Source organism: Manacus vitellinus, unplaced genomic scaffold, assembly GCF_001715985.3.
Source record: "Manacus vitellinus isolate BGI_N305 unplaced genomic scaffold, ASM171598v3 scaffold_51_pilon, whole genome shotgun sequence".
NCBI lineage: Eukaryota > Metazoa > Chordata > Aves > Passeriformes > Pipridae > Manacus > Manacus vitellinus.
In genome coordinates, this window is record NW_021940620.1 from 455,781 (window position 1) to 481,251 (window position 25,471).

At 43.4% G+C, this 25,471-nt stretch overlaps 1 protein-coding gene across 5 annotated transcripts in view; it reads left to right on the top strand.

Annotated features, from left to right (window-relative positions):
• Positions 1–1,458: 1,458 nt before the first annotated feature.
• GABRB2 (gamma-aminobutyric acid type A receptor beta2 subunit) overlaps positions 1,459–25,471 on the top strand; it is a 119,194-nt gene continuing 95,181 nt past the window's right edge. For 3 of the 5 annotated variants that reach the window (XM_018081103.1, XM_018081101.1, XM_018081102.1), the window contains exons 1-5: positions 1,459–1,571; positions 2,978–3,095; positions 3,862–4,094; positions 4,220–4,311; positions 5,198–5,265. In XM_018081103.1, the coding sequence (XP_017936592.1) occupies positions 4,018–4,094; positions 4,220–4,311; positions 5,198–5,265 (237 nt within the window). In that variant the 5' untranslated portion in view covers positions 1,459–1,571; positions 2,978–3,095; positions 3,862–4,017. Of the gene's footprint in view, positions 1,572–2,977; positions 3,096–3,861; positions 4,095–4,219; positions 4,312–4,971; positions 4,994–5,197; positions 5,266–25,471 lie in introns of those variants that run through there. The other 2 variants (XM_008922702.2, XM_029962969.1) reach the window with 2 other exon arrangements.

The following is a 25,471-nucleotide window of genomic DNA, read 5'->3' on the forward strand; positions in this document are numbered from 1 at the left end:
TTTACAGAAAGCCATTTGAAAATCCTCTGGAATTCTTAGTATGTGGCCTGGGATATTACTTGTGACAGGAAAATACTGCCACAGTCAAGGGCTGACGAGTGAAGTACGATGTTCCTTTCCAGCCCATTTCTTTCTCAGTGTCACACACTGCCCAGCAAGGGCAAGTATAGAGGATTTCAGCTCGGGGGCTGGTTTTTTGCACTCCTCAATCTTGAAAGCTAAGAATCAAAATAATCTACAATTGCTGTTTAAAATATGACCATCTTTGCTGGCTTCTCTGTGAGATTACAGTACTTGTAGTCTAATTGAGATATTTTTAGAGCTACAAGTACCATATCCAGCTGGGAAACAGGTTATTTGCCCATTGTAAGACACCCAAAGTCTCAGCAATCCCTAAACACGTCACATGAACGGCTCTGCACCTTGCCAATACTGGTGTTCACACCAGTTACTTCCTCTAGTTTTCAATCAAACACACAGACACAAGTGAGAAAAAGAGGGGAATGATTTCTTTGACAAGTTGCTTAAAATAAATGAGAGATTTTGAAGGCAATAAGCAATTTTAAATGGCAGAGACAGATCAGAACCCTGTGGTCAGAGAAAGAGTAGTAATGTCAAAGTGCATAGCAAAGTATGAGAACCTTTGCAAAAGGCAAAGTATTGTATGACACTGTATTCTGTCAGTACATAATGATGTTGTGTCACAGGCTGGTCTGGGCACACAGAGCCTGCAGTGGTGCTAATAGACCCCTTTAGACAGTGGTGCATTTACAGCCATATTGAGTTATGCAGATCATCCCAAACATGGTTCAGTAGTGCCTTTACCCTTCCCAAACCCAAGGATATACTTTAATTTTCCACAACAATACACAGTAATATCCACATGTATTGAATTCATTGGAGATATGTTCAGTTCCTTTTTTCTGGAAGAGCCAGACTGAGAGTAGGTTTCACTACACATGGCACAGTGGTGCTCTGGGCCCAGAACAAGTGTTCCCTGCATATACCAGTGCAAAGAACAAATGCCAGATATTTTGGCATAGCTTGCATTCTTTTTGTGTACTATTCTGACATTCAGTGAAAATGTGTTACTTTTCTGCCCCTGAGTTTGAGTTGATATGTAAATCAAAACTTCCTGTCAGTGCAGCACTGAATATTACCAGCCTTCAGCAGCAGGTTCATGTTGGTATCTCGTTCATAATCAGGCGTGGTGAATGACACATTTCTGTGCTGTAATGGCAATTAATAGCAGAGGCTCGGAAACGGCTCAGAAATCAGGAGTGTCAACTGTAGTCCCAAGTTAGCATTTGCAGGTGAATTTCACAGGGCAGGATCAGTGTTTTATCTTGAGACCTCCTGCTCTTATCATATGATTGCAGGAGAAAAAAAGTGCCTATTATAGATCTAAAGTAAAATGATTCATTGCACAGCGTATCCACCATCTTCCTTTCAGGGCTAAATTTCAAGAGGTTTGGCGGTGAGGCAGCCTGGCCGTGTGAGAACAGAAACCTCCGCTGGCGAGCAGGAGAGCGGCTCTGGAGCATCGGCCGCGAGCAGAGCTGGAACACGAGGTGGGGCTTGGGGGGTTGCTGTTTTAAAAATCCTTAAACGTTTCTTTAACGTGTTTGGGTTTTTTTCTTGTCAATACACGAATGGGACACATTTATCACACATACACGCTTGGCAATTTCAGCTGGTAAAAGTGTATTTTCTCACTTTGTGTAATTCCAATTGTGACAAACAGGAGAAGGCGGTACAAATACGTCTGAGGAATTGCCCCCAGCCCCCCAGAAGATGTGTTTGGGTGCTCGGTGCTGTAAGAAAAGCCCAAGCAGGCGCTCCCTGGAGCTCGAAGGCACAGCGGGGCGGGGCGAGCGCTGCCGGGGCACAGGGGCAGCTCCGGGGGGCAGGGGGGCTTGAGGGCAGCTCCGGGCCAGAGCAGGGCTGAGGGGCAGCTCGGGGCGCAGAGAGGCCGTGAGGGGCAGCTCCGGGGGCAGAGAGGGCTGAGGGGCAGCTCCTGGGGGCAGAGAGGGCTGAGGGGGCAGGCTCCGGGGGCAAGAGGGCTGAGCGGGCAGCTCCGGGGGCAGAGAGGGCTGCACGGGGCAGCTCCGGGGGCAGGGGGCTGAGGGGCTCCCCGCTGCCGAGCGCTCCAGCCGCGGCCTCCGCCGGGCCGTGTTTCAATGGCTGTCACCCGCGGGCTGCCGCTGCGCCAGGCTCTCCCTGTTCGCTCTTTAGCGGGCCTCCGCCGTCTACCGGGGGCCAAGCGCTCCCCCTTCTCCGCCCCCCAGGTGAGGCGTCAGCCCCCCCGCCTCCCTCAGCCCTTCCCCGGGAGCCGCCGCCCCCGTCCGGCCCGCGCAGACCCCCGGCCACTGGGCCCCCGGCGCTCCCTCAGCCGGCGGGTGCGCGGGGTGCGGGCTGGGCCGGGCCGCGGCCCGGGCCGGCACCCCCCGCGCTCAGGGGCGCCCCGCGCTCTCCGGGGGGGCGGAGGGGCAGGGCAGCGGCAGCGGCAGGGAGCTCTCGGAGCGGCCTCAGCCCGCGCTCGGCAACCGAGCCCTGCCGGGCTTCACCAGCCACTCGCCCGCTGGCAACACCCTCACCTTGGCCCTCCCCACACCAGCCCGCCGTTTTCTCTTGTTCTCTCCTTCCTTTTTTTTTTTTTTTTTGTTCTTCTTTTTTTTCCCTCTCCTCCACCCTCCTGCAGCGAGTTAAATGTTTCTTTTGTTAATTGCCGCCCCAAGTGTTCCCAATCCCTTGCCCGCGCACCCGGGCCGGCCGCAGCCGGTGCCCGCCCAGCTGGGCTCTGTGGAGCAGCACAGACCGCGGGGCCGGGGCTGTGTGCGTGAGGAGGAGGAGGTGGTGTGAAGACCGACGAGCACAAAGCACATTTGCGAAGAATAATTTAGCTCCTCTGTTTGTTGTTTTTCGGGAGTCTGGTTTTTCCCTTCTCCTTCTCCTTTCAATCTTTTTTTGTGCTCAGGATTTAAATGTCACTCAAAGCATCCCCAGATCAGCTTCTCGCTCGTCGCCTGTTTCTTCCGAGGCATTAACTGGATCACACGCTGCATTTGAAGAGCTTGGGTGTTTTACCCGGTAAGGTAAGTGGGCTTATGCACCTACACCGGGTCTGAATGGTCACTGAAAGCCTTGCAGGGTGGTGTTTTTCTTCCCCTCGGCTCCCCTCCCTCCCCCAGCTCCGTGGCCAGGTCTCGCTCTCCCTGAAGAACTTGCATCCCCGGGTTAAATATCGGTCGGGATGTGGCAAAGGCTCCGGGGGAGCGGGGCCGGGGGGCTCCGCGCCCGCCCCTCGGGCACCAGCCAATGACCCCCTCGGTCCCCAGCGCCTCTGCTCCTGGAATAGCGCCTGGCATCGCAGGAACGGAAGAAACAGCCTAATCCTCTCTTACAAGAAACTATTCGTCATCATTTTTTTTTCTCCGTGAGAAATACTGTAGGCGCCCATCTCCCCTCCTCCCCCCGCCGCGCCCCCGTTGCAGCACCGGCTCCTTCACCCGCACCTCTCCTCGCTTCAGGAGGTTCTTTCCAGGGACCAAAAAGTTAAGCTGCCCCCTCTCTCCCGCACCTGCCCCCATACGTACGCTGTGCATTCCCCTTTTTAACCTATTCTCCCTCTGCCTAAGCCGAGTCCGTCCAGCCCCCACCTCCCCTGAACTAGGTTGCAAAGCCGCCGTACCCTGCAACTCCTGAAACTTCTCTTCTTGCTGTGATTTATATTCTATACTAACAAAAAGGACAACAAAAATATACTGGATCCTCCTGTGGATGAGTTTTGTTTGGTTGTTTTTTTTTTTTTTTTTAAATAATGCATTTCCTTCTTCCCCTTTAATTTTTTTTTCTGGCAAGGAAATTTGCTCCATCTCCAGCAGCAACCACTGCTCCTTTTGATGTTGTGGTACGCCGTGCGCATGCGCTTCACATTAGAATTACTGCACTGGCCAGAATAAGTTGGATCTCTTCTTCTCTTCACTGAAACCCTAAATCATATCAAAAGCTAAAGGGATGCTGAGAGTCCGGAGAAAGGGTTACTTTGGGATTTGGTCATTCCCTTTAATAATAGCCGCGGTGTGTGCACAGAGGTAAGCGATGAAGGTATCTCTTTTCCTTTACTTTGAATTGCAGTGCATGCTGCTGCTGAGAGGAATGTACAGCTGGGGGCTGAGAAATCAGGAATAATATGGTATTGTTCTTTTTTTTCCTTTAGTGTCAATGACCCTAGTAATATGTCACTGGTAAAAGAGACCGTGGATAGACTGCTGAAGGGCTATGATATTCGCTTGAGGCCAGATTTTGGAGGTAATTTGACTGCTTTTGAATAAGAGAGGTTGCATATCCGGGCTGTGTACCTTTGGTGGGGGGGGGTTCAAACGTGTTGTGGATGCTGTTGCTTTGGGGGGGAGGGTGTTGCCATTTTCTCAAGCTGATCCCAAAGTTAAGCCCATTGTTAATTTTCTTAGCACAGGATGCTCTTAATGCGATCACTTAAATCGCTTGCATATTCGTAATCGGTCCCTCATTTTTTGTGTGTGCTGATACTTTATTAACCTGTAATTAAACCCTCGTTTAACTGGTTTTATCGAGATGCAAATCTCTCTTAAGTTTACCCAACCTTTGTTCCTTTCAGCACAATATGCCTGTGATCACAGGTACTATTTTTGAGTACAAGATGTGCTGTTAACTGATACAAAAATGCCATTTAACCCCCTGCGTGCTCCTGCTTCGAACTAGTTTGTTTATTTCGGACGTGTTCGCTGGGGGTGATCCCTTGTCCCCCCCATCCGTCCCTCGGGGCTCGGTGGCTGGGGGTGTCGGGCGGGCGGCGGCCGGGGAGGGAGCGGAGCGGGGCCCCGGTGCCAGCACGTGTGTGCCGGTTACATAAAGCACGGCCGGGCTGTGGGGCGCGGGGTGAGCCCGGTGAGCCCGGGCACGGCTCGGGCAGGCTCGGTGGCACGGCTCGGTCCCACGGGGGGTGAGCCCGGTAGCCCGGGCACGGCTCGCGTCCCGCGGGACCAGCGGCTCGCCGGGGGGCGGGAAGGAGTGGGGAGCACTTCTTGCCTTCCTCCTGAGTTTCTGGTTATGCTTAAACGACGTTTCATGTGTACGCTGCCTTCGCCAGCGAACTCTGGTAAGAATGAGTTAAGTTCATAGAGATCACATTGCGGACCATCTTGTCGGTTTGCAGGTCCCCCAGTGGCTGTGGGCATGAACATAGACATTGCCAGTATAGATATGGTCTCGGAAGTCAATATGGTGAGTATTTGGGGTGGGGGTGGGCGGAGCGGTGCCCGCGGGGCCCGCTCGGCCTCGTGCCCCGCGTGCGGCCGGTCCCGGGGGTCGGGGGTGGAGGTCGGGGCGGGGGAGAAAGCGGGGGTCCGCGGAGCGATGGGATGCCGGTGATCCCGTTTGGATCGGGAAACGGTGGATGCCGGTGATCCCGGTGGATCGGGAGCGGTGTTCCCGCTTTATCCCAGTGGATCGGGTAGCGGTGGTTCCCGCTTTATTCCCAGTGGATCGGGACGACTGGTCCGCTGTATCCCGGCGTATCCGCTGTTATCCCGGTGGATCGGGAAGCGGTGGTTCCCGCTGTTATCCCGGCGTATCCCGACTGTATCCCAGTGGATCGGGAGCGTGGGATCCCGTGGCATCCGGTGGGATCCGGTGGATGCCGGTGGAATCCCGAGCCCTCCTGCGCGCAGCTCCGGCCCGCTCGGCGACCCCAGCCGCTTCCCGCGAGCAAATGCGCCCCCTGCCGCGCGCGCGCTCACTGCACCCTCGGGGCCGAGACAGCGCCTGAGCGGCCTGGGGCTGAACCGGGCCTGGGGCTGAACCGGGGCCCTGGGGCTAACCGGGGCCTGGCGGCCGAACGGGCCTGGGGCCGAACCGGGGCCTTGGGGCCAACCGGGCCTTGGGGCCCCAAACCCGGGCCTGGGGCCCGAACCGGGGCCTGGGCCAACCCGGGCCTGGGGCCGAACCCGGGCCTGGGCCGAATCCGGGCCTGGGGCCGAACCGGAGGCCTGCGGGCCGAACCGGGGCCTGGGGCGAACCGGGCCTGCGGGCCGAACGGGCCTGGGGCTGAACCCGGGGCCTGGGGCTGAACCCGGCGTCTGGGGCTGAACCGGCGTCTGGGCGAACCGGTGTCTGGGGCTTGAACCGGGTTCTGGGGCTAACGGGGTCTGGGGCTGAACCGGGGTCTGGGGCTGAACCCGGGCCTGGGGCCAAACCTGGGTCTGCAGCTTTAACCCAAGTCTGGGCTTTACCCTAGCTCTGTGCCCATCAGGGTTCAATTTTGCTTGTGCCATATTAAAAAAAAAAAAAAAAGGTGCTTTTTTGTCCTAACAGTGCCCTGCCTATTAAAAACAAAAAAAGAGGCTTTGACTTCTGTGTGTGTTCAAAACTTACCAGGTTTTTTTGTAGCCTGTCATTATTTTGGATGGTGATGACTGAGTTGATGATTTTACAGGTTTCATTTTCCCAGGATGTTTGTTTTTCTTATCTAAATACTTACAACTGACTTGCTTGAATACTGAACTTGTTCAGAACATAATAACTTGACACTTTCTGTGTTTCACTTTCATCACTTGGGACACTCATGAGGTGTGGAAAAAATTGGAGAAATCTCAGATTCATACTTCAGGAGAAGCTGTTCTTGGCTTAGATGAAACTTTTCTAACATTGACTGTTCTTATTTGGAAATGTTTGGGGTCAAGTTTTGAAGTTTTTATCTTAATTTGCATTTTACTTGGTTAAGGATACATAATTTGGCCTAATACTCCTGGGGAACATATTAAAGAAGACCAAAATAAAGACACTGAAACAAGGTAGCAGCAAGTGACCCAAAATAAATGCTTTTGTGAAATGTTAGTGAATGTAAGTTTGTTTGAAGCAAAATTTCCACTACGTTTTAAGAGATTTCAAGGAAACATCTTTCTAAATAATAAAAAGGTGATTTTAGGCTTATTGCTGTAGTTGTAAGCCTGCATTTGAAAATAATATTTGGAAACTTATCAGTTACTTTAATATCATTCTACTCCTGAAATATTTAATTTCTCAGTGTCATGTTTGGGTTCTCAGCCATGTTGCACTGAAGGAATTGGCAAACATTTATTCCCAAACTGGATGCCTTGTGTGATGTGCAGGAGTTTTTTCGTAACATAAAATACAACCCTCAGCCTGATTTGAGGACATTACAGGTGGTTTTACTGTACAGGAGACAGGGAGGTGCTGGTGACAGAGCTCCAGAGTGCTTTTCTTCAGCATACCAGGAAAACTGAGTAACTTTACCTCATGCAACTTGTGAGCTGTTTCTAAGTGGCTAAAAGGAGCTTCCAGACTTTGTATCACTAAACTTGTAATCTAGTATTCTACCTTCGGGAGCTTTAAGTGCAGAGGAAGAAAATTGCATTGTATTTTAAACCACTGCTTTCCATTGAAAGAACTGTGGGTAGGAGAGAGAGGGATGTACAGAGTTATATCTTAGACAGCCATGAGCTGTGAGGGAATGATAAGGGTTTCCTTGATGGAATTGTGATCAATGTTTTATCCTCACATCCCTTTAGAACTGGAAGGTTCTCATGAAAAGATTGTAAAGGTACCTGGGAGCCTTTTCTTTGTTTCTTTAAATGATTTCTAGAGATTTGGTCTCCAGTTAAAGGTGATAGCATATCAGAATACTGTGATCTGACACTTACAGACTAACTATATAATGGAGTATTATTTTTAGTATTCTGTAGTCAGTTTATTGTGTTTCTATAAAGAAATATTTGACCTTTCTGAGAAAAGTGTTTTCAGACCATCTACAGAACTCGGGGAGGTGGGTGTGGGGAAGTGTATAGACAATTTTGTCCTACTAATTTGCCTAAAACATTTAAGCCCTGAGTTTATTTTACTCTAAGAAGTCACCTATTTCTTAAAACCAGGCAATCATGTTACATATTTTTTTTTCACTTGCAGTGTCAGAAGAGATTCCAGATCAAGATTATAGTCTTAATCTACTTAATTGTAAAATGTAATGTGTAACACTTGATTTTATGATGGTCTGTGTAACATAACAAGTACTAACATGCCCTGAGAGACCTGACCTGACTGAGGGGAGAGGCACACAAGCAAGCAATAAAATACTTACATACATATATAAGGCCTTGGCTTTTTACTTGCAAAGTCACCAGAATTTGGAGTAGAAACCAGGAGGAGTACTATGGAATGCTGGCTCATGCAAAGCCTTCTGAGATAATGAGAGACACAGAAAGAATCTTTTTGATTTATGAACCTCTTTTTTTCTGAGCATGGACTTGCTGTAACTTTGTTTGTGGCCATGGCAAACACTACTGACTTTACACAAAGGCAGATCATTGCCTAGAGTCATGTACTAACGTTGATGGGACCAAACTTCTGCCTGGAAGGAAGGCTGAATAATCACAGTTATTTATCTTGAGCTAATTTCTGCTAATTTTAATATTAACTTTAGAATTACATTTCTTGTTCAGTCTTGATATATTCCATTTTCCGTGTACATTTGTGCCACTTTGCAGGCTAAAGTCTTGTCTCCAGTGTCATGACATAAATCCTCAAGTTTTCACTTTGTTGAACAGGAGAATTTAGAGTTGCTGTGATAGAAAGTCAATGTGTGTTAAGGATGTTCAAGAATGTTATTGTTGATTTTGAATTCTTAAAGAGGTGATAAGTACTTGGCATCATAAAAACCTCAGTGAATCAGGCTTTACAGGTGCCTTACAAAGGTTTCTTGTGTGAAACTGTAAACTGGTTACTTTTACAGTCAGGAACTTGGACTAACTTATATCTTAGTTTACAGAAATAGTTTCTAAGCACTGGTACTTGTGAACATAATTGCTGCCAGCTCTGGGGAATGCACTGAATGCACATGAGAAAAGGGAGAACTTCAGGACTGTGTGATTGTCGATAAGTATCTAATTGGACTAATTTCTTAGTATTTTGCAAAGAAAATCTAAATCAGGTAGTGGTTTTGTGCAGTACAGTGATGATTATGGCTAATTCCCCTCGTGTCTCTGGACCAGGCAATATTGTTGAGTGTATCCTTTATCCTGCTTATACTACAGATTTTCTGAAGGTTTTCTTATTCAGGTAACAATGGAGAGCAAAGGTGGAGAGGTGTGAAGGCTACTAAAGTGGTTCTCCTGAGCTAATGAATTTGGTGTTATGTAAGATTAGCTGTATTGCAGTGAGCCTAATGCAATGTTCTCATGGTAGTTTCCAAGTGTTTCTTACTGTACTTCCATTTTCTTCTGAGCTTTCTTTTCCTTAATCCTAAACATTCATTGTCAGAATATTATTTTCAAATAATAATAGCTTTTTTTCTTTTTTTTTCTTTTTTTAGTAAGCAGTGGTCGCTGGCATGTCACATTTCACTCTCATCTCAGTTAATTTTTGGAGTAGACCCCTTGACAATATACAGCAATGAACACTGTTTTCCATTCTAATTTTCTTCCCTTTATCCCTTATCCCAACAGTTCCCTTGTAAACTGTTTTAAAAATATTGGTGCAGGTTCATTAAGCAGCACAGAAATAAGTTTTCTTCTCTAGACACCCCTGAAGATTCCACATAACGCGTCGTGCATTTGATGTATCTAGATAAGACATGAGGATTGCTATGGATAATGTTGGTCATGTGGTGGTTTTCAATGTCTTGGCTTATTCCCTATTAAATAGGTCAACATCTCCTTTTTTTTTTTTTCCTTAGTCTGTAGCTATTCTGGGATTCTAGTACAGGATGTCTTGAAAAGACAGAGAAATATTCTGTGGCTATAGATTTTACACAGGAAATATATGGTTTTTGTGGTAATGGGTTGTATATTTAGCTAAATGTAACTATTCATACCATGGGTCGTTGGGGTCTGCAGAGAGGAATCTGAAGTGTTTATTCCAAGTATTTGCTTATTGGCTTTGGCACCTGGCTGGGTGTGTGTGGTCAGACACCATGGATGGTTTGTCTTAGTGGAGCCATTAGGGTTGATTGAGTGCACAATCCCTCATCAAGTGGGGGTTGGAGACACCGAGGAGCTGTCACCATCTATCAGGGAAAGGTTTACTACTTAGTGTATGCCAAGTTTTACACTGCAGAGCCTAATAACTTCAAAGCTCGAAAAAGAAAAGCTTTTTTTATGTTATATTTCACTTCTATATTTGAGATATGCCAAAGTTGCCCAAAATAGTAAATCTAATACTCGTAGATCAGAATATTCTCAGACTAAAAATGTACAGGCCCGGCTGTAATTTCCTGATAGATGTCTGACTTTGAGTTGCTCTTGATAATGGAGACCCACTACTGGGTTTCTTAAAATCTCTTATGTTATCTTAAGGTATTTTTAGTAGGGGACACTAACAAAGCTCAAGATTTAGATTATGAAATAGGTTTAGATTATGAAAACATCAGGAGCTGTGTGGCTGCCTCTCAAGTGGCACCAGTTATCTTTATGTGTGAAAATGGAAGAGATGGTTTGTGATATAAAAAGAAAGAGGGGTAAGTAGTAAGGAAATAGTGTGAAGCTGTTCCAAACCAGAAACCTCCAGGGAAAAGTCCTGATAGAGAGAAGTGAAGACATTTGTAAAACAGGAAAGTGTCCTGTATACACTGGTGCAGAAAGAGGTGAGGAAAATGGTTTCTGTCAGCAACATCTTCTTGGGTTGATCCATTCTAATTGTGTGTGTCACTGCACATGATCTTCAGAGAGAATAAGGGGAGAACAGGACTGAAAATGCATCGAAAATGAAGTATTAGAACTATTGAGAAGGTGCTGCTTCCCTAATCCTAAATACTTCCCGCTGCTAGAGACTGTTGGGTTCACTATTTTCCCTGTGTCAGAAATGCATATGCTGCTTCACACAAATCTGCATTTCTCAGCACAGTTTGAATTTGGCTCTTGCCAGATTATGGTACTTGTACACTACTGACTCATCCTGAAGTGTCTGCAGAGACTTCTGTGAGTGCAGAGCAGGTGATGTGTGTGTTAGAAGTGAGAACTTGTTTTTAGTGAAAGCCCTGTTTCACCTTTCCCTTCAGTTGCTGTCTGGGATAACATCACAAGACCTTTATTTTTGAACCAGAGTAAATTCCATTAGTATGGTTTTCCATTTCTTGTTACTACATGTCTCTAATTCAGGCATTTTCCTTTCTTAGCCTAAAGGTATGTAAAAATAAATAAGAACTCCTACGTTCAAGTAAAATATTTATTTTTGAGGACAAAAGTGAGTCTTCCTATTGCTACTCTACATGTGGATTGAAGTTTTCATGCTGGTTCTGCTAGAACATGTGTAGCCAAAGTAGGCAATGATTTATCTAGAACACATATATGCAGGAATATAGTGAGTTTGTAACTACTTTCATAAGCTAGTTCAGAAGTAATAAATTATTATGTATATTTATAGATATTATGTGTATCTATGTTATACATATCTTCTTGTTGTTTCTTTTTAAGGTCAATATAATGGTTTGTTAATTGGAGTGCACTTTCAGTGTGCTACAGTGTTGCAAGACTAATCAGTAGGAAATCTTGTTTGGTTGGTGGTGGTGATTTTTCAAAGTGATCACTTGATTGGCAGAGCAGGGGATGGTTGGTAGTAATTTAAAGAGGTTGCTTTGGAGCTGATTTGTACAACTGAATAATTTGTGCCTTTTTTTTTTTTTTAAGAAGGCCTTGTTCTATAAATATTGACATATTTTGGCTCCTGCCACAGAAGAAAAGATAAATTTATCATTATAGGCAGTGTCTTGGTGTTAATGACTGGGAATGAACATGGAAGTGCGATTTGTTAGCTCCTGCTATAGGCTGCTTTATTTCGTAACTTCCCTATTCAAAACCACATAAAATCTTTATAGATGAGCCACATTAGAATAAAAGATTCTTATTTTGTGGTCTACAAGCTTGTTACAAATTTAAGGTGTTCCAATGGTTGTATTTGTGCTCTTCAGTGACTGAAGTCTGCCAGTGCATCATGACTAAATCCTTATTATTCCTCCCTCCCTTTTTTATCCTCACACATCATGCAACTCTCTGCAAGGTTTATAGTAGAACCTTTGGTATTCAATCATGTTGAAGTACAGTGTTGTATAGTAATAGTTCTTTTTTTTTTTTCCTAGAATAATCCAGATTCCTGGTAGGCTTTTAGTGGTTTATGCTGTAGGTCTGTGCTAGTGCTCCTATGAATTAGGTAAGCACGATTCAGTCCCTTCATTTCAAGGGAAGGTGATCATCCATGAGGTAATTTTTGTAATGCCTCTTTTAAGCCATGGAAGAAAGCATCTTATTTCTCTTTAGAGTTAACTTTAGAAATAGTCAAATATCTGGAGTTATTGGCTCCTATGAATGGATGCAATCTGTAATTCAAAACTACATTACACGTGCATAATTACATATAACTTGTAGGCACTGACAGACGTTGTCAATTGTGGGTGGACAAAAGGAAAACCAGGACAGAGCCAGCCTTTGTAGTTTATTGGAATGACTGTGACTGTGCTTCTCCAGGGATTCCCCCCTGCTCCCTGGCAGGGATGCCATGTGCAGTGGAGGGCTGGCAGCTGGGACAGCACAAGCCTGGGAGGCACTGACATAGTGGACATATTTACATAGTCTTGGTGTCTGAAGGCCAGGCTGTGAAGTAGCAGAAACCTGACTTCATAGGTTTTCCCTACAAAAATTTTTGGGTGCAAATTGTCTGACTAATTATTTTCAACTTAGTTAACCAGTTAGACCCTCCCAGTTAGATCCAGGAGTTAGGTCCTCCCAGACTTGGCATCCCACCAACTGCACCTGACATTTTTGTATGCATTGTGCAAATAAGGGTGTAATTACTTCCCAGTCAAAACTAAAATTTCTGTTCTAATTCAGAAGACATTTGACATTCAGGAGCACATATGCAACAGAATATAGAATTTTTAGATTGTATTTATACATGATAATGTAGGTTATCACAGGCCAGATAAAGTATTTAGTGTGAGCTCTTCCTTGTCCCCAGACTTAAAGAATAAGGGAACTGCTATTTCTGTCTGTCTTGAGCTTCTCTTTGCATAGCTTCATCAAAGCTAAAGCCTATTAATTTTTATTCTGTAAATACTGACTGAAGGATTAATTTGTTAGTTTTCAAGTAATAAGGATTTAACTATGTGGGGAAAAAAGCAACCCTTCTGAGACATGTTTTTGCATTTCAAGTGTGTGCTGTTGTAGTAGATGTGGCACTTCCGAGTACTTCCGCTGATTTTCCTGGAGATAAACCACTGATTCTTTGGGATTGTGCCAAAAGACAAACTCAGCTTTATAAATTTTGAACAAATAGAAGAAGAAATTTACAGGGAATTTGGCCTTGGACAGGAGCAGTATATTGAATTACCCTAATGAATGCATTATTCAAGAAATCCAGCTATTTGACATGGAAAGTCCTTGTTCCAGTTCCTGCTCCCTGGACTATGTCTTCTTTCTTTTCTTCTTTAATGAATAGGTATTTCTATTTACCAAGCAAGTCAGTGACAGGGGTTAACCCCCCTAATTTTCCTTTGCAGTGGAGTGCCCTGCTGCTCTGCAGTGTCTCCATGCCTGGGGATGAGATTTGCATCCTTTGCTGCAGAGCAGCCCTGGGGGAGCCTCTGCTCTGTGCGGAGCGTCAACCTGGGGGGGTGTGAGTGGGAGTTTGGATTGCAGAGGAACAGGGCCTTGCATGTCAGGAATGAACCTCTGAAAGGCTGCCCACACATCCTTCCCCTCCTCTGTCTCTGGGAATGTTTGGAATGACACAGCCTTGCCTGGCTGTGATGTCAGGCATGGCCTGAGCACAGCAGCTCTACCTGCCTCTGCCTGAGGTTTAAGTATTGTCTGAATGGGCTTAAGTAGGAACAAAATTTTTGCTCACCTGGAACAGGTCCTTCCTGGAGAGATGTGCAGGAAGGATCTTGGTGAATTGGGAGACTCAAGATGGTGGAAACTTGTGAATGTAATCTTTTCCAGAGATTAGTTATAACAGTTAACTTGCAAAGTTGTTTTAGATCAACACAGGGCAAAAGGCCCTAATGTGCAAAATACTCTAATTTTTGTTTTTAGATATAACCCTTGGAGAAAAATTGGTAGAAGGTGTAGAGTTAGGTAAAGGTCATAATAGACGCATTTGAGATGAGAAGAAGGTCCTCCAGAAATGGTTGTGGGTCTTCATGTATGTTTGGGATGTCTGAGAACTGTGACTCATGTGATTTAGATTTTTGGAAGTGTTTCTCATTCAACTTCTTGCGTTGTGTGTGACTGTGAAGTAGCTGGAAGTTCCTATTGCTTTCAAGGAACTGGAGGCATCTGTTTCTCAGTGAGAACTACCTATTAAAATATGACAATTAAGTGTCTGGATAAGAAACCGAAGTCTTTTAAAAAACTATTCACTGCTATGGATGCAGAGGCCCTTGGAAAATCTGATCCTAATTTCTACTGTAGATTAATTTTCTTTTCATGGAAGTTTGAATTGTTTTTTTAATACTTGGAACAGAGATTCTTTCTACTTGACTGAGTAAAATTAATGCTTAGACTTTTTTATTCTCCATATAGACCTTTAAAAAGGTATATTTAAAAAAATATTAATTCCTTCTGTCCGTAAGGGTGAATGAGTTGTCATTTGCATAAGAGTTATTACCCAATAGTCCAGAAGTCTTTATGGTCCATTGTATAATCCCTATTTGTTTCTTTGATAAGTGTATTTTTGAGTTAATAGACCCTGCACCTCCAAAGGACTTGTAGTACATTGTGGATTTTTCTCTCTCAGGGGCTGCCGGTCCAGCAGACTCTGCTGCTCCCTCAGGGCTCTCAGAGTCACTGTGTTAATCCATGTTTGACAGGAGCCGTAACATTTAAGGGAAAAAAGAATAGTCTGAAGATCCAGTAGACTGTTTATAAACTAAATAATTTAGGATTGTTACTATTTCATTTTTCCTTATTATGAAATGATTTATTTTTTTAGATAACATACAGGGAAGAAGGAAATAGGATTAAACAATTATGCACGTCATTTACAAATGAAAAGATGCGTTTTGCAACTAATTCCATCATTGTTTCTCTAATCATGTAAGTCCAGAAATGACCAAAGAAGCCTTTTAATCAGCCTGAAATCTTCCTAAAATTTCTGTGCCTGTTCAGTCTGTGTCACTGTCCCGTTGCTGTGTTTCACTGACCTTTGGCCGTGGGAGATGCTTTAGGAAGTCCCTCCATGGCAGAATTACCAATGTCATGCTCACCTCTTGCTGTTTGTGCTGCCTTGGAGCAAATGCTTCACGACCTCAGGAGACAGGGAAATGAGGTACAATTACTGTCTTTTTTTCAGTTTTGAAAGAAGCCTTTCCAAAGGTGTGGGAAGGTTTACTGAGTTAAGCCGAGACCTTTCATATCAAGTTTCAGCTAAAAATATATTGTTATAGCTGATATGTAAGTCCCTACAAATAGATTTGTAATGGAAATGCCAGGAGACCCCTAACTATAATCATTCTTTTTAGTGTAAATGCCTGCAAATGAATACGATTTTCATTAATCTACTATTATGTGACACAAGTGACCACTTACAGAGAAAGCCATAATAATTCTGGTTAACTGGCTGCATTCAAAAATGCAGTTCAAAGTACCCACCTCTGTGCACAGGCTCTGCAGAATGCTTCTGTGAGCTCAGGTCCCACGTGAGCCTTGTTGTCAAGTCTTAAAATGTGTAAATGTGATGCTGATTTTTCCACTGAGGCTATTTCTGCAGTTTTCACAAGATTTGTGGGGTACTTAACTGCCTTGGAATGCAGTGCAGGATGGCTCCTGGGAGCAGGACAGGGCAGTAGCCTCTGGAATTGTTGCTGTGCAATAGGTGCTCTTTTGAAGGGAGTGGATGTTCCTGGTGGTTTTAATTGGGCAGAAAGTCATAAGACCTCGCTGGCAGTTTTGATTTAGGGATATTTAAAAGCCAATTAGTCCAATCATATGAAAGTATACATTTTACTCTCAGTCTTGGACTTGTGACATAACCTCAGCAAATGCATTGCTGAGAGGTTCATGTGGTTCCTAGCAGGGCCAGACTTTGCCTGATGTTAAATGGCATAAAGCACTTTGCATCAAAATCTTTCTGACATCTTTTTCTTTCAGTTAAATGAAAAAAAATGAACTCTTTTTTTGATCATAAAATTATCCTGGGCAAGGTAGATTGTAATGCATAGTCTTAAGTGTAGAATTAAATTTTGATTAACTTTTTAAATGCATTGATTTTTTGAAAACACAAAGATGTATGAACTTTTGTCATGGCATTTTAGGGACAGTTGTCTATGCCCCAGTTATACGCTGGCTGAATGGCAGTTTTGTTTAATTATGAAGGCAGCAATTATTTAGTGAAGATTAGGAATAAGAGATTTCAATCAAAACTGCTGTTCTTGGATATGTAATGGTTTTGATTTAATCCTTTTTATGGGGAAATAATTGTTTTTGTTAAGGAAGTATTTTGTATAACTTAAATTACCTCGAGTTAAACTTTTTGAAAACAATGTGAATCTGTGTTTTTTCAATAAGTAATTCATATAAGCTGAAATGCATTAGTGGACTTCTTTGTATTGACTATCAACTGAAGTGCAAACTTTTCCTGGGCACAGCTGATCTGTTTGCCCACTGTTTGCTCCTGTCCTTGCAGTTTGTTGTTGGTTATTTGTGCCAGTTTGGCCTGGCCCTGCAGTGCCTGTGTCATCCCCTTCGTGTGTGACAGACCCCATTCCTGCAGCTCCCCTGGGGTGTGACAGACCCCTTTCCTGCAGCTCCCCTGGGGTGTGACAGACCCCTTTCCTGCAGCTCCCTGGGGTGTGACAGACCCCATTCCTGCAGCTCCCCTGGGGTGTGACAGACCCCTTTCCTGCAGCTCCCCTGGGGTGTGACAGACCCCATTCCTGCAGCTCCCCTGGGGTGTGACAGACCCCTTTCCTGCAGCTCCCTGGGGTGTGACAGACCCCGTTCCTGCAGCTCCCTGGGTCTGATTTCATTCTGGCTGACACAGTGCCGTGGTTGGGCATCGATGGCTCAGCAGGGGTGAGCACCTTTGCAGCCAAAGGCAGGGAAGGGGAATCTGTGGGGTGTGTGCCCATCAGCCCCAGGGCAGCTGGCCCTGACCCGTGGCACTGGCACAGCAGGAACGACACCCTGAGTGTCCCGAGAGACAGAGTCCTGGGTGCTCTGTCCTCCCCTTCCTGTGGAGGACACAGCCAGGAGACAGGAGCACGTGTTAGAAGTTGGGGTTGTGGGTGTTTTGCTGCTCTGTGCCCTTGTGACCACCCTGGCTTTGCTCTGCAAACCTGAGTAGAAGATGGAGGTGGTTGTGGGGGGGCTTCTCCCTTGTAGCCAGTGGTGCTGCCATAAAGCAGGATTATGTCTGGAATTGGAAGTAGCAAATAGACAACCATCAAGACAGAAAATCTGTTTTCCAGCAAATATTCAGAGTGATAAAGAACCTTAGGAGAAAAAGCTAAAATGTGATATATAGGCAGAATTGTTTCTATGCAGAATATTTTTTCTAAATTTCCCTTGAGGGATCTGCTGTTCTCTGAACATCCAAGAAGTTCCTTGTGCTTCTGATCAGCTTCCCACACGTTCTCACCCACTCTGCTTTGCTGTGTCATCTTAATGTCATTTTTAAATACTAACAAAAGCATTTTGTTTATAATGCAGAAAGAAAAATCTTGAGAAGGGAGAGAATGCCTTTTGTATGTTATTTTAGCACATCAAAGCTGACTCATGAGTAACAAATATGAAGTAATTAATGTATTTAAAATTCACAATTCTTGAGTTGCAAATTTAAGAAGTGCTTTGGTTATAGTAATCAGACTCTGTACACTTTTGAATATATGATTGGTATCTTGGGCTTCCAAGACTACTTATATGTTTTGCACAAATGGCTACATTATCAATGAGACTCCAATTTCGTGGTTGCAAGCCTATAAGGTAACAAATGTGGTTTGTTACTGACTAAAAGATTTTCCTTCAGCATCTGAGTTACAAGAATTAAATATAACAAATATTTTCCTTCTAAAGTTATTGATTGTTAATTGACAGTTGGAATTTGCATAGATCTTTATTCATGAAGGTAAGAACAGTTGCTATATTGCTTCTGTCTCAAACAAAGTCTTCACCAGCAGAAAAGAATTGCTACATTGGGCTGTTTGCCCTCATGTTTTCTAAATATAACTCAACAGCAGTCTGGTTCCTGAAACCATCTGCATTAACGTGGCTGGAGAAAAGAAAATATCGTATTAGTCACTTAATTTTTTAAGTGAGCATAACTTGGCAAAAAATGAAAGTAATTTCATAAGGAAATATTCTTCTGTGCAAAGGCAGAGTTATCAATGTGCTCCAGCAAAGGGGTTTTTGTAACAGTAGTGGTCGTGTCTGTCTCCTGTTTGTAGCACCCAACTGTGGAAGCACTTCCAAAATGTATTTTTAAGACCTGATTTTGAGAGAGTAGTAATTATTCACTTCCTCTGTTTTCAGCCTAAAACACTGGCTGATAGGAAAAGGGTAATGTTCTGTCTAAAGGTGACCCAGTGTAGCAGAAGGGAGGAGGTTTAAAGTGAGCAGGTGGAACTCAGTTGTTCCACCATATCAGCACTATCAGTTTTCCATAATTACTGCTTTCATGAAAATAGTCTTTTAACTGGACACAGGCAAAATAAATTAACCAGTATTTCAGCTTGTAATGATAAATCATAATCAAACTTTTCTCATTGTTCAGACCTGCAAAGGTATTCACAGAAGGGCAAGCATTTGAAAGGAGCATTATTTTGGTTACCATCACTAAGATTTTACAGATATGCTATTCAGGATTCCTCTCTTCTACTGAAAAGGTTCTGCTGTTGTCTGGTTTTGCAAACCCAAACTGTGGGCTGCGGTTCTCCCAGGAATTTGTCTGCCTGACAGTGACACAAAAAATCCTCAGTATGATCTTTGCCTGGTGTTCCACGATTGTTGTTATTACTGTGCATTCCTTTAGTTCTGTGTGATGTTTTTTCCGTTTGATTTTCTGGTCCATCTTACCTATACTGTTTCTTTTCTGAACTAAGGTTTGGCAATAGCAGGAGGTGCCTTCACATGATTCATTGTTAAACACCGGGAGGAAGTTTTGGTTTTGTTTTGCCTTGGGTGTTTTTAAAATTTTTGTGGGGTTTGGTTTGGGTTGTTTAGGTTGTTTGGTTTGGGCTTTTTTTTGTTACTGGTTGTCGGTTTGGTATTTTTTTAACCCAAATATTTTTCTGTAGGTTATGGTAGTGTTTATAATGGTAGGAAACATTATCTTATGAACGTGTGTGCTCTTTATAGTCAAGAATGCTGCAGTAGAGGCAGTTTGACTTACAAAATCCCTTCCTCTTTAGGCATCTGCTGGCACTTTGCAGCTTTCTCTGGGGGCTGTTTAGTCTTGCTGCACCCTTTTTTCATTAAAACTTATTTTCATTGAGATATCAATTTGACAGTTATAACAGTCTTCAGATAGAATATAAGACTTTTAACTTTGTGTGTTATCCATAAACTTTGACTGGATTGCAGTGGCTGCATTTAAAGCCGTCACTGACTGGTGCCATCCGAAAAGAGATGGTTGAGCCAGAACTTCTGTATATATGAAAGGAATCACTCTATAACATGGTTGAGGGGCAGCTCCAGGTAAATGCTGCCTTTTCCATTTATGACCCTTCTAATGCACACATTTCTATCTCCTCAGTGGAGATAAAGTTTCACTGCATTTTTATCAACCAGATACTGTTTATGCAATCACTTTTCCTCTTGCATCTTCATAAACTTTCCGTTAGAAGGATGCCAGTGTGTGGCCTAGAGAAGAAAATATGGCTAGAATACAGCATGCAGTCCCCTGGACTGGCAAAATGATCTGTGGGTTTAGTGCCTTGTCTGTTGGAGCATCTGGCCACTGTTATGGGGTTCCTCTCAGTTCTTGCAAAAAAGCCCTCCTCGGGTTATAGAAGCTGAACCCAAGTTCCCTTTAGCCATGTTCCTGCTTTCCATCCTGTGGAGTTTCAATGGCAAATTAAATGGGTGGTCTAGTTAGCATTAAATGTCTAATGATGATCTTCTGTCCTGTCTCTAGGCTGGCTGTAGCACAGGGGGAATCAGCAGTGTAACCCATGTTTTGTTGACTCAGAGTGGCAGTGACTGAGGTGAGAGGCTGCAGAGCGTTCCCTGGCAGTGCTCCCAAGAAGGGGCGGACTCAGTACCACCAGTACAGAACTGGTTGGTACCAGTTTCTCCAGGTACTGTTAGCCCAGGTTTCTGACACCTTATTTTAACTTTTCCCTTACACTTTCCACACTGCTATTGCTGAATGGAAACAGTGGGGGAAAAAGTAAGATAAGAGCATTATGAAAGACTGTGAAAAACACTTTGGTGTTCCTGTGACTGCCCAGTGCTTTGAGAATGTTAATGGAGTCCCCATTCATGCTGCCTGTAAGAAAGCAAATCCAGCATCAGGGAATGGGAGAACATCTGGAGTGCAAGCCAAGTATGTAGGTCAGCAAATGATAGTTATTGCTTAAAAATGGTACAAGTGAAGGATAGTGGCTGAGCCTTAGTTCTGCAGGATTATCTTAATGTTCTACTTTTTTTTTGTTGTTCAGTGATTTCATTTCTCTTTCAAGTTGCTGGAAGAACATAATTTTCAGCTTCAGCACCTTCCCACATGCCATTATCCTATGGCCAAGGTAACTTTATTGATCTTATTATTAATGTGGATCAGAAAGTATGATCACAACCAACTTTGTCTCAGGGAAGCAACGTGTCTGGAGAGTCATTTGCAATAAAGGATAATGTGCCTTTGATGTCTGAGAGCTATTTCTCAAAGAGAGTTTGTATTTACATTTCCATAAAGCTCCAAATACATTTAAATCCTGTAACATAGATTTTCCTTTAGTGCAGTCTGGGGTTGATCTCATATGAGTAGAGGGCAAGTGAGAGGGGCCTGGAAGGCACAGTGTGTGTCTGCTGGGAGCCCTTTATTATGTGTGGGAGTGTATCAGGTTGTGTGAGAAATGGGGAAGGGAATGAGGAATTCAGGCGAGCGTTAATGGGCATGTAAAAGTACTTGGACCAATAGAATATTTTTTGATATCAATATTATGCAGTTGCACAGTTTAGGCAAATGCTGAGTTACTTATAGCAGATTGTCTTAAATTACTGTACTTTTAAAAATTGAAATGAATGTGTGTAAAATGAATGTAGTTACCTGCAGTAGAGCATCCAGAAAAGTTTTTGCGCTCCAAACCTCTTCTGGCACTTTGAAGTTGTCAGATAATTCCAGATTTGTACTCCTGATGATCTTGTCATTTTTACTGGGAACAGACTTGGTTTTGTCAGTCTGTGCTTTTTTTCCTTGTGGCAAACACTGGGCTTCCTGGGCTTTCCAGGAATTCCTTCGTACCTCTCAGGTCTGAACTGCAGACAGAGCAGTGAGCAAAGGCAAACGTAGGATGTCAAGATGCTTCACCTGCAAACTCCTCTTTGGGGCACACAATCCAAACCAGGGTTTGCAATGCAATTAAAAATCACTGTCACTTCAGAGAACCTTTAATTATATGAAAGAGTGGTTCAAGAAAGCTTCAGTATCTCAATAATTGCTTTTGGATTTAAAGTTTTCAAAGATAAATATCTGTCTAATTGAAGTGACTCACATAAGAACAGCAGACTGGTGGTGATGGATGGTTCCTCCAACCACAGCTGCCTGCCCTGATCCCCTTCTCAGCATCTCTGGCGCTGGTTCAGTTCATAAACAGTCCTCATGGGAGAAGGGGTTGGTTTTATTTCCACTTCATTTTCATAATATCTCAATGGAAATGTTTTCTGTTGGAATAAGAATGAAAACATTGGACTCCAAAAACTATGAAATACTAATTTTAGAGCAGCAGCCGTTATCTTTTATGTCAATCAGTGTTTTTCATCTGATGTTTAGTAGTCAGAAAAGCGCTTTGTTTCTTAATTCTGCTTTTACTTTTTATGACAGCAAGTCAAGTGAACCAAGAGCTAAGGAAGTGAATGAAGTTGAATAAAATAAACTAAAATTAGTGCCATCGTTTTCTTACTATAAGCAATGTATAACTGATTCTTGATGTGATGAGAGTAAGGAGAGAGATGGCAGTTCTGTTTGCAATCTCTAGATGTTAATAATTGGGCTTAGTGACCACATTAGCTATGTTACCCTTCTGTCCTCATATCTGATTTTATCTGGACAATTTGGAGATCAGGATTTTTTTCAGGGTTGAATGTGGAGCTCTTCCCTGATTGGGAAATTTCACCTTTTCATCTCTGGCCATATGTTTTGTTTATAAATTGGGAAATATATGGGAGGAATGAAGTCTTACTTGGTAGAGTAAGAAGAATGTGTCATTTGGGTGTACTCTACAGCAAGGCTCTTGTTCTTCATTTTATCTTTCCTGGATATTCCTTGTTTCTTACTCCTGATTTATTACCTTTGCCTAGAGAGGTTGTTAAGGATTTTTTGCTGGGAAATGAGACTTGTGATTTCATGAGCACATGTGTTTTCACATCTGCAGTGTTCTTGGGGGCAGGTGAGTTCTGACACCGCTGTCTGCAGAGCTTGGGGGCTGGGGTTCCTTCTTTTGAAGTGTGCTATTCTCTTGTCTACCTGCCATGCTCTGAACCTGGTTGAATAAACTGCATGTTGAGACAAAAGACAAAAGGTTGATTTTAAAATGTGAAGTATCTCTACTTTCTGCTGAGGGGAACAGTCATTTCTGGAGTGTTCTGTTGTGCACTTAATTGCACGTGTTCCTGCCAGCGAGTTTGCATCGGGGACGTTGGTTTAAAAAGTGATTTGAATGGAGAACTGGAACCTGGTTTATAGGGTACAGATGGACACTTAACTGAGGATCCGACAGGTGGCATTTGAGGGGTCAGCCAGAGCTGGTGACTGGTGGGTGAAGAAAGGCAGCTGTGAGGGAAAAGTGCAGAATTTGTGGGGTTTGGGGTCAAAGTCTGTGTGAAGATGCAGTTGCATGGTGTAACATTCAGCTGAGATTTTTGAGGCATAGACCATTCTTTTGTTATGTGTTTGGCCAGTTCCAGCTCTGTTGGGGCTTTAATTTGTTGGGAGAGCTTTTTGGGTGCTGAGCACAGGCAAGAAGGTTTGGGCAGTTACTGCTGTCAGACTGAGAATCTGAGGCAAGTGCACTTTGGGAAAGGCATGACTGGATAACTGTATGGATAAAGCAGGTAATTAGAGGCAGATTTATTTTCAGAGCTATTATGTATCCCAATTTAACCTGTAATATTGAGGTATTTAAACTGACACTGAAACATTTAGGTGCAGTCATTAGTAAAAGCAGCAGGGATGCAAAGAGGCATTACATTACTAGAAGGTTGGGGGTAATGAATGCAAGTCACCTTGCTGTAAAATTCCCTGTATGGAAATGAGTGGACCTGTGCAGTGAGCCCCTTCAGCAGGTGTGAAACAAAAGAGAGCTTTAATAGGAAAAAAGAAGGTATTTAATGGAGTCTTCTGGTAAAGGGATGAAAAATTATTATGGAGGAAGAGAATAGTAACAGCAATTTTTCCAGAGTGCCTGAAGTAGAGGAACAAAACAACTATGTCACAGTAATTTTTTGGGTAGTTTGTTTGCTTTTTTTTTTCCCCCTGCTTTTTTTTCTACCTTTTTTTTTTTTTCCTTGGGATGTGTGGAAGTAATTATTTTTGCCAAGCCTGAAGCTGAGTAGTTTAGCAGTGTTAGCTCTGGTCTGTCCCTATTTGTTGAGAAAGGGATGCATTTGGGCAACTAATTACATTCTTCTCACCGTAATATTTTTTCTTCTCTTATGTCAAATCTTTAGGCAGCCAAAGTTGCTGCTTGTCTGGAGGAACATTTAGATTACAAAACTGAGAGGAATCAGTATGCTTCTTCCATGCTTTCAGGGGTATTAGAATGCATTGAATAGCAGTAGTTACAAATACAAAGCCTCAGATAAAAGTAAACCAATTTTTCACCTCAGTAGCAATACAGATGTTTTTCATTCCCTCCCTTCTGCATCACCTTCTCTTCCTTACTCATTGAACAAGGTGAGAATCTCATAATTGCTTCTACCTGCATCCCTGAGAATGTTCTAGAAAATAACTGCAGTTGGGAAAATCCATTCCATTCAGGGTTTTGTTTGCTGTTTTTTAAAGCAGAGTAGCTTATGTAATAAATGCCATGAGATGGCTTATGGGAGGTCTTGCTTATAGGGCAGGAAAAGATTCAGGAAGACAAATGTCTTGTCAAGCCAAAGGAGGACCCATTGGCCATACAAGAATGGCCAAGACAGGGATTTTGGTCAAGAGCTGCTTGAGCACCATTTTGGAAGGGTTTGGGTGTCAGTTTTGGGGTGTGTTTTGGTTTTCAGTGGTTCGTATGTTGGGCACTTTGACTCATTCCTGAGTTGCAGTTACGTTAACAAGGATAAAAATGAGGTGACTGGCGAGTCTTTCAGCTTCCAGGCTTTGTGTGAGCATCTGGTCTTGGAAAGAACAAGAGCCTGTAATTCAGAGATTTGCATCTTCCCGCAAGGCTTCCATTAGAAGGAGACAGTAACTGAAGGACTGGATTTTTTGACTGCTGTTTTTCTGTAAATACTTGGAGAGCACACTTGTCTCAGAATTTGGTTTGGTTTTTGCTTTGCTCTAGAGATAATTGTCTTTCAAAACAGCGTTTAAAGATGTTACAGAAATAACTCACGTTTTATGAATTACTGGGAATACAACAGAGCACTTCTCTACTCACCTGCACAGATTCTCAGTGGCCAAATTATCATGTATAGGCTGTACATTAATTTCACACCTAATTTGAAGCAGAAGGAATCTGAACAGTTTTATGCACTCTGAAAAACACATCTGCATCATGAGGGAATGATGAGAACAAAGGAGGCAAGTGTCTGTGATTTAAGAGCAATTTTAGCTGAGGGAAGACATTTGGACTGGTGCTACTGCAACATCTCTGTTAAGGGTCTATTCTGGTTCATTATCCTGCTCAGTTTTACACTTGTAAATTCATTGGTGTTGAGTTTAAGATTAAATGAACCAAATGTGGTCACGATGTGTTTTCATATGTCCTTTTCTGACTTTTTTACCTTTGGTATGTAATAATGCACAGGTTTATACATTTGGAGTTTTTGATAATCCCTCATTAATATATATTACCATGTTTTAAAATTAAACACTTGACATTGTCTGTACAGCTTTCTTGCCTACTACACACTGCTAATATGCTGAGATTTCTTTCTGTAGGATACCAGCAATATCACTTCAACATTTCTGCAGCAATGACAGGTTTTAAGTTGTTCTTTGTGTAAGTGCTTTGGACCTTCTAAGAGGTGGAAAAATGCAAAAAAGGTGTTGTGTTCCATTTTTAGGAAAATGAGCTGGTTCTGTTCTCATCAATGCTCTCTTCTCATCAATAGAGATG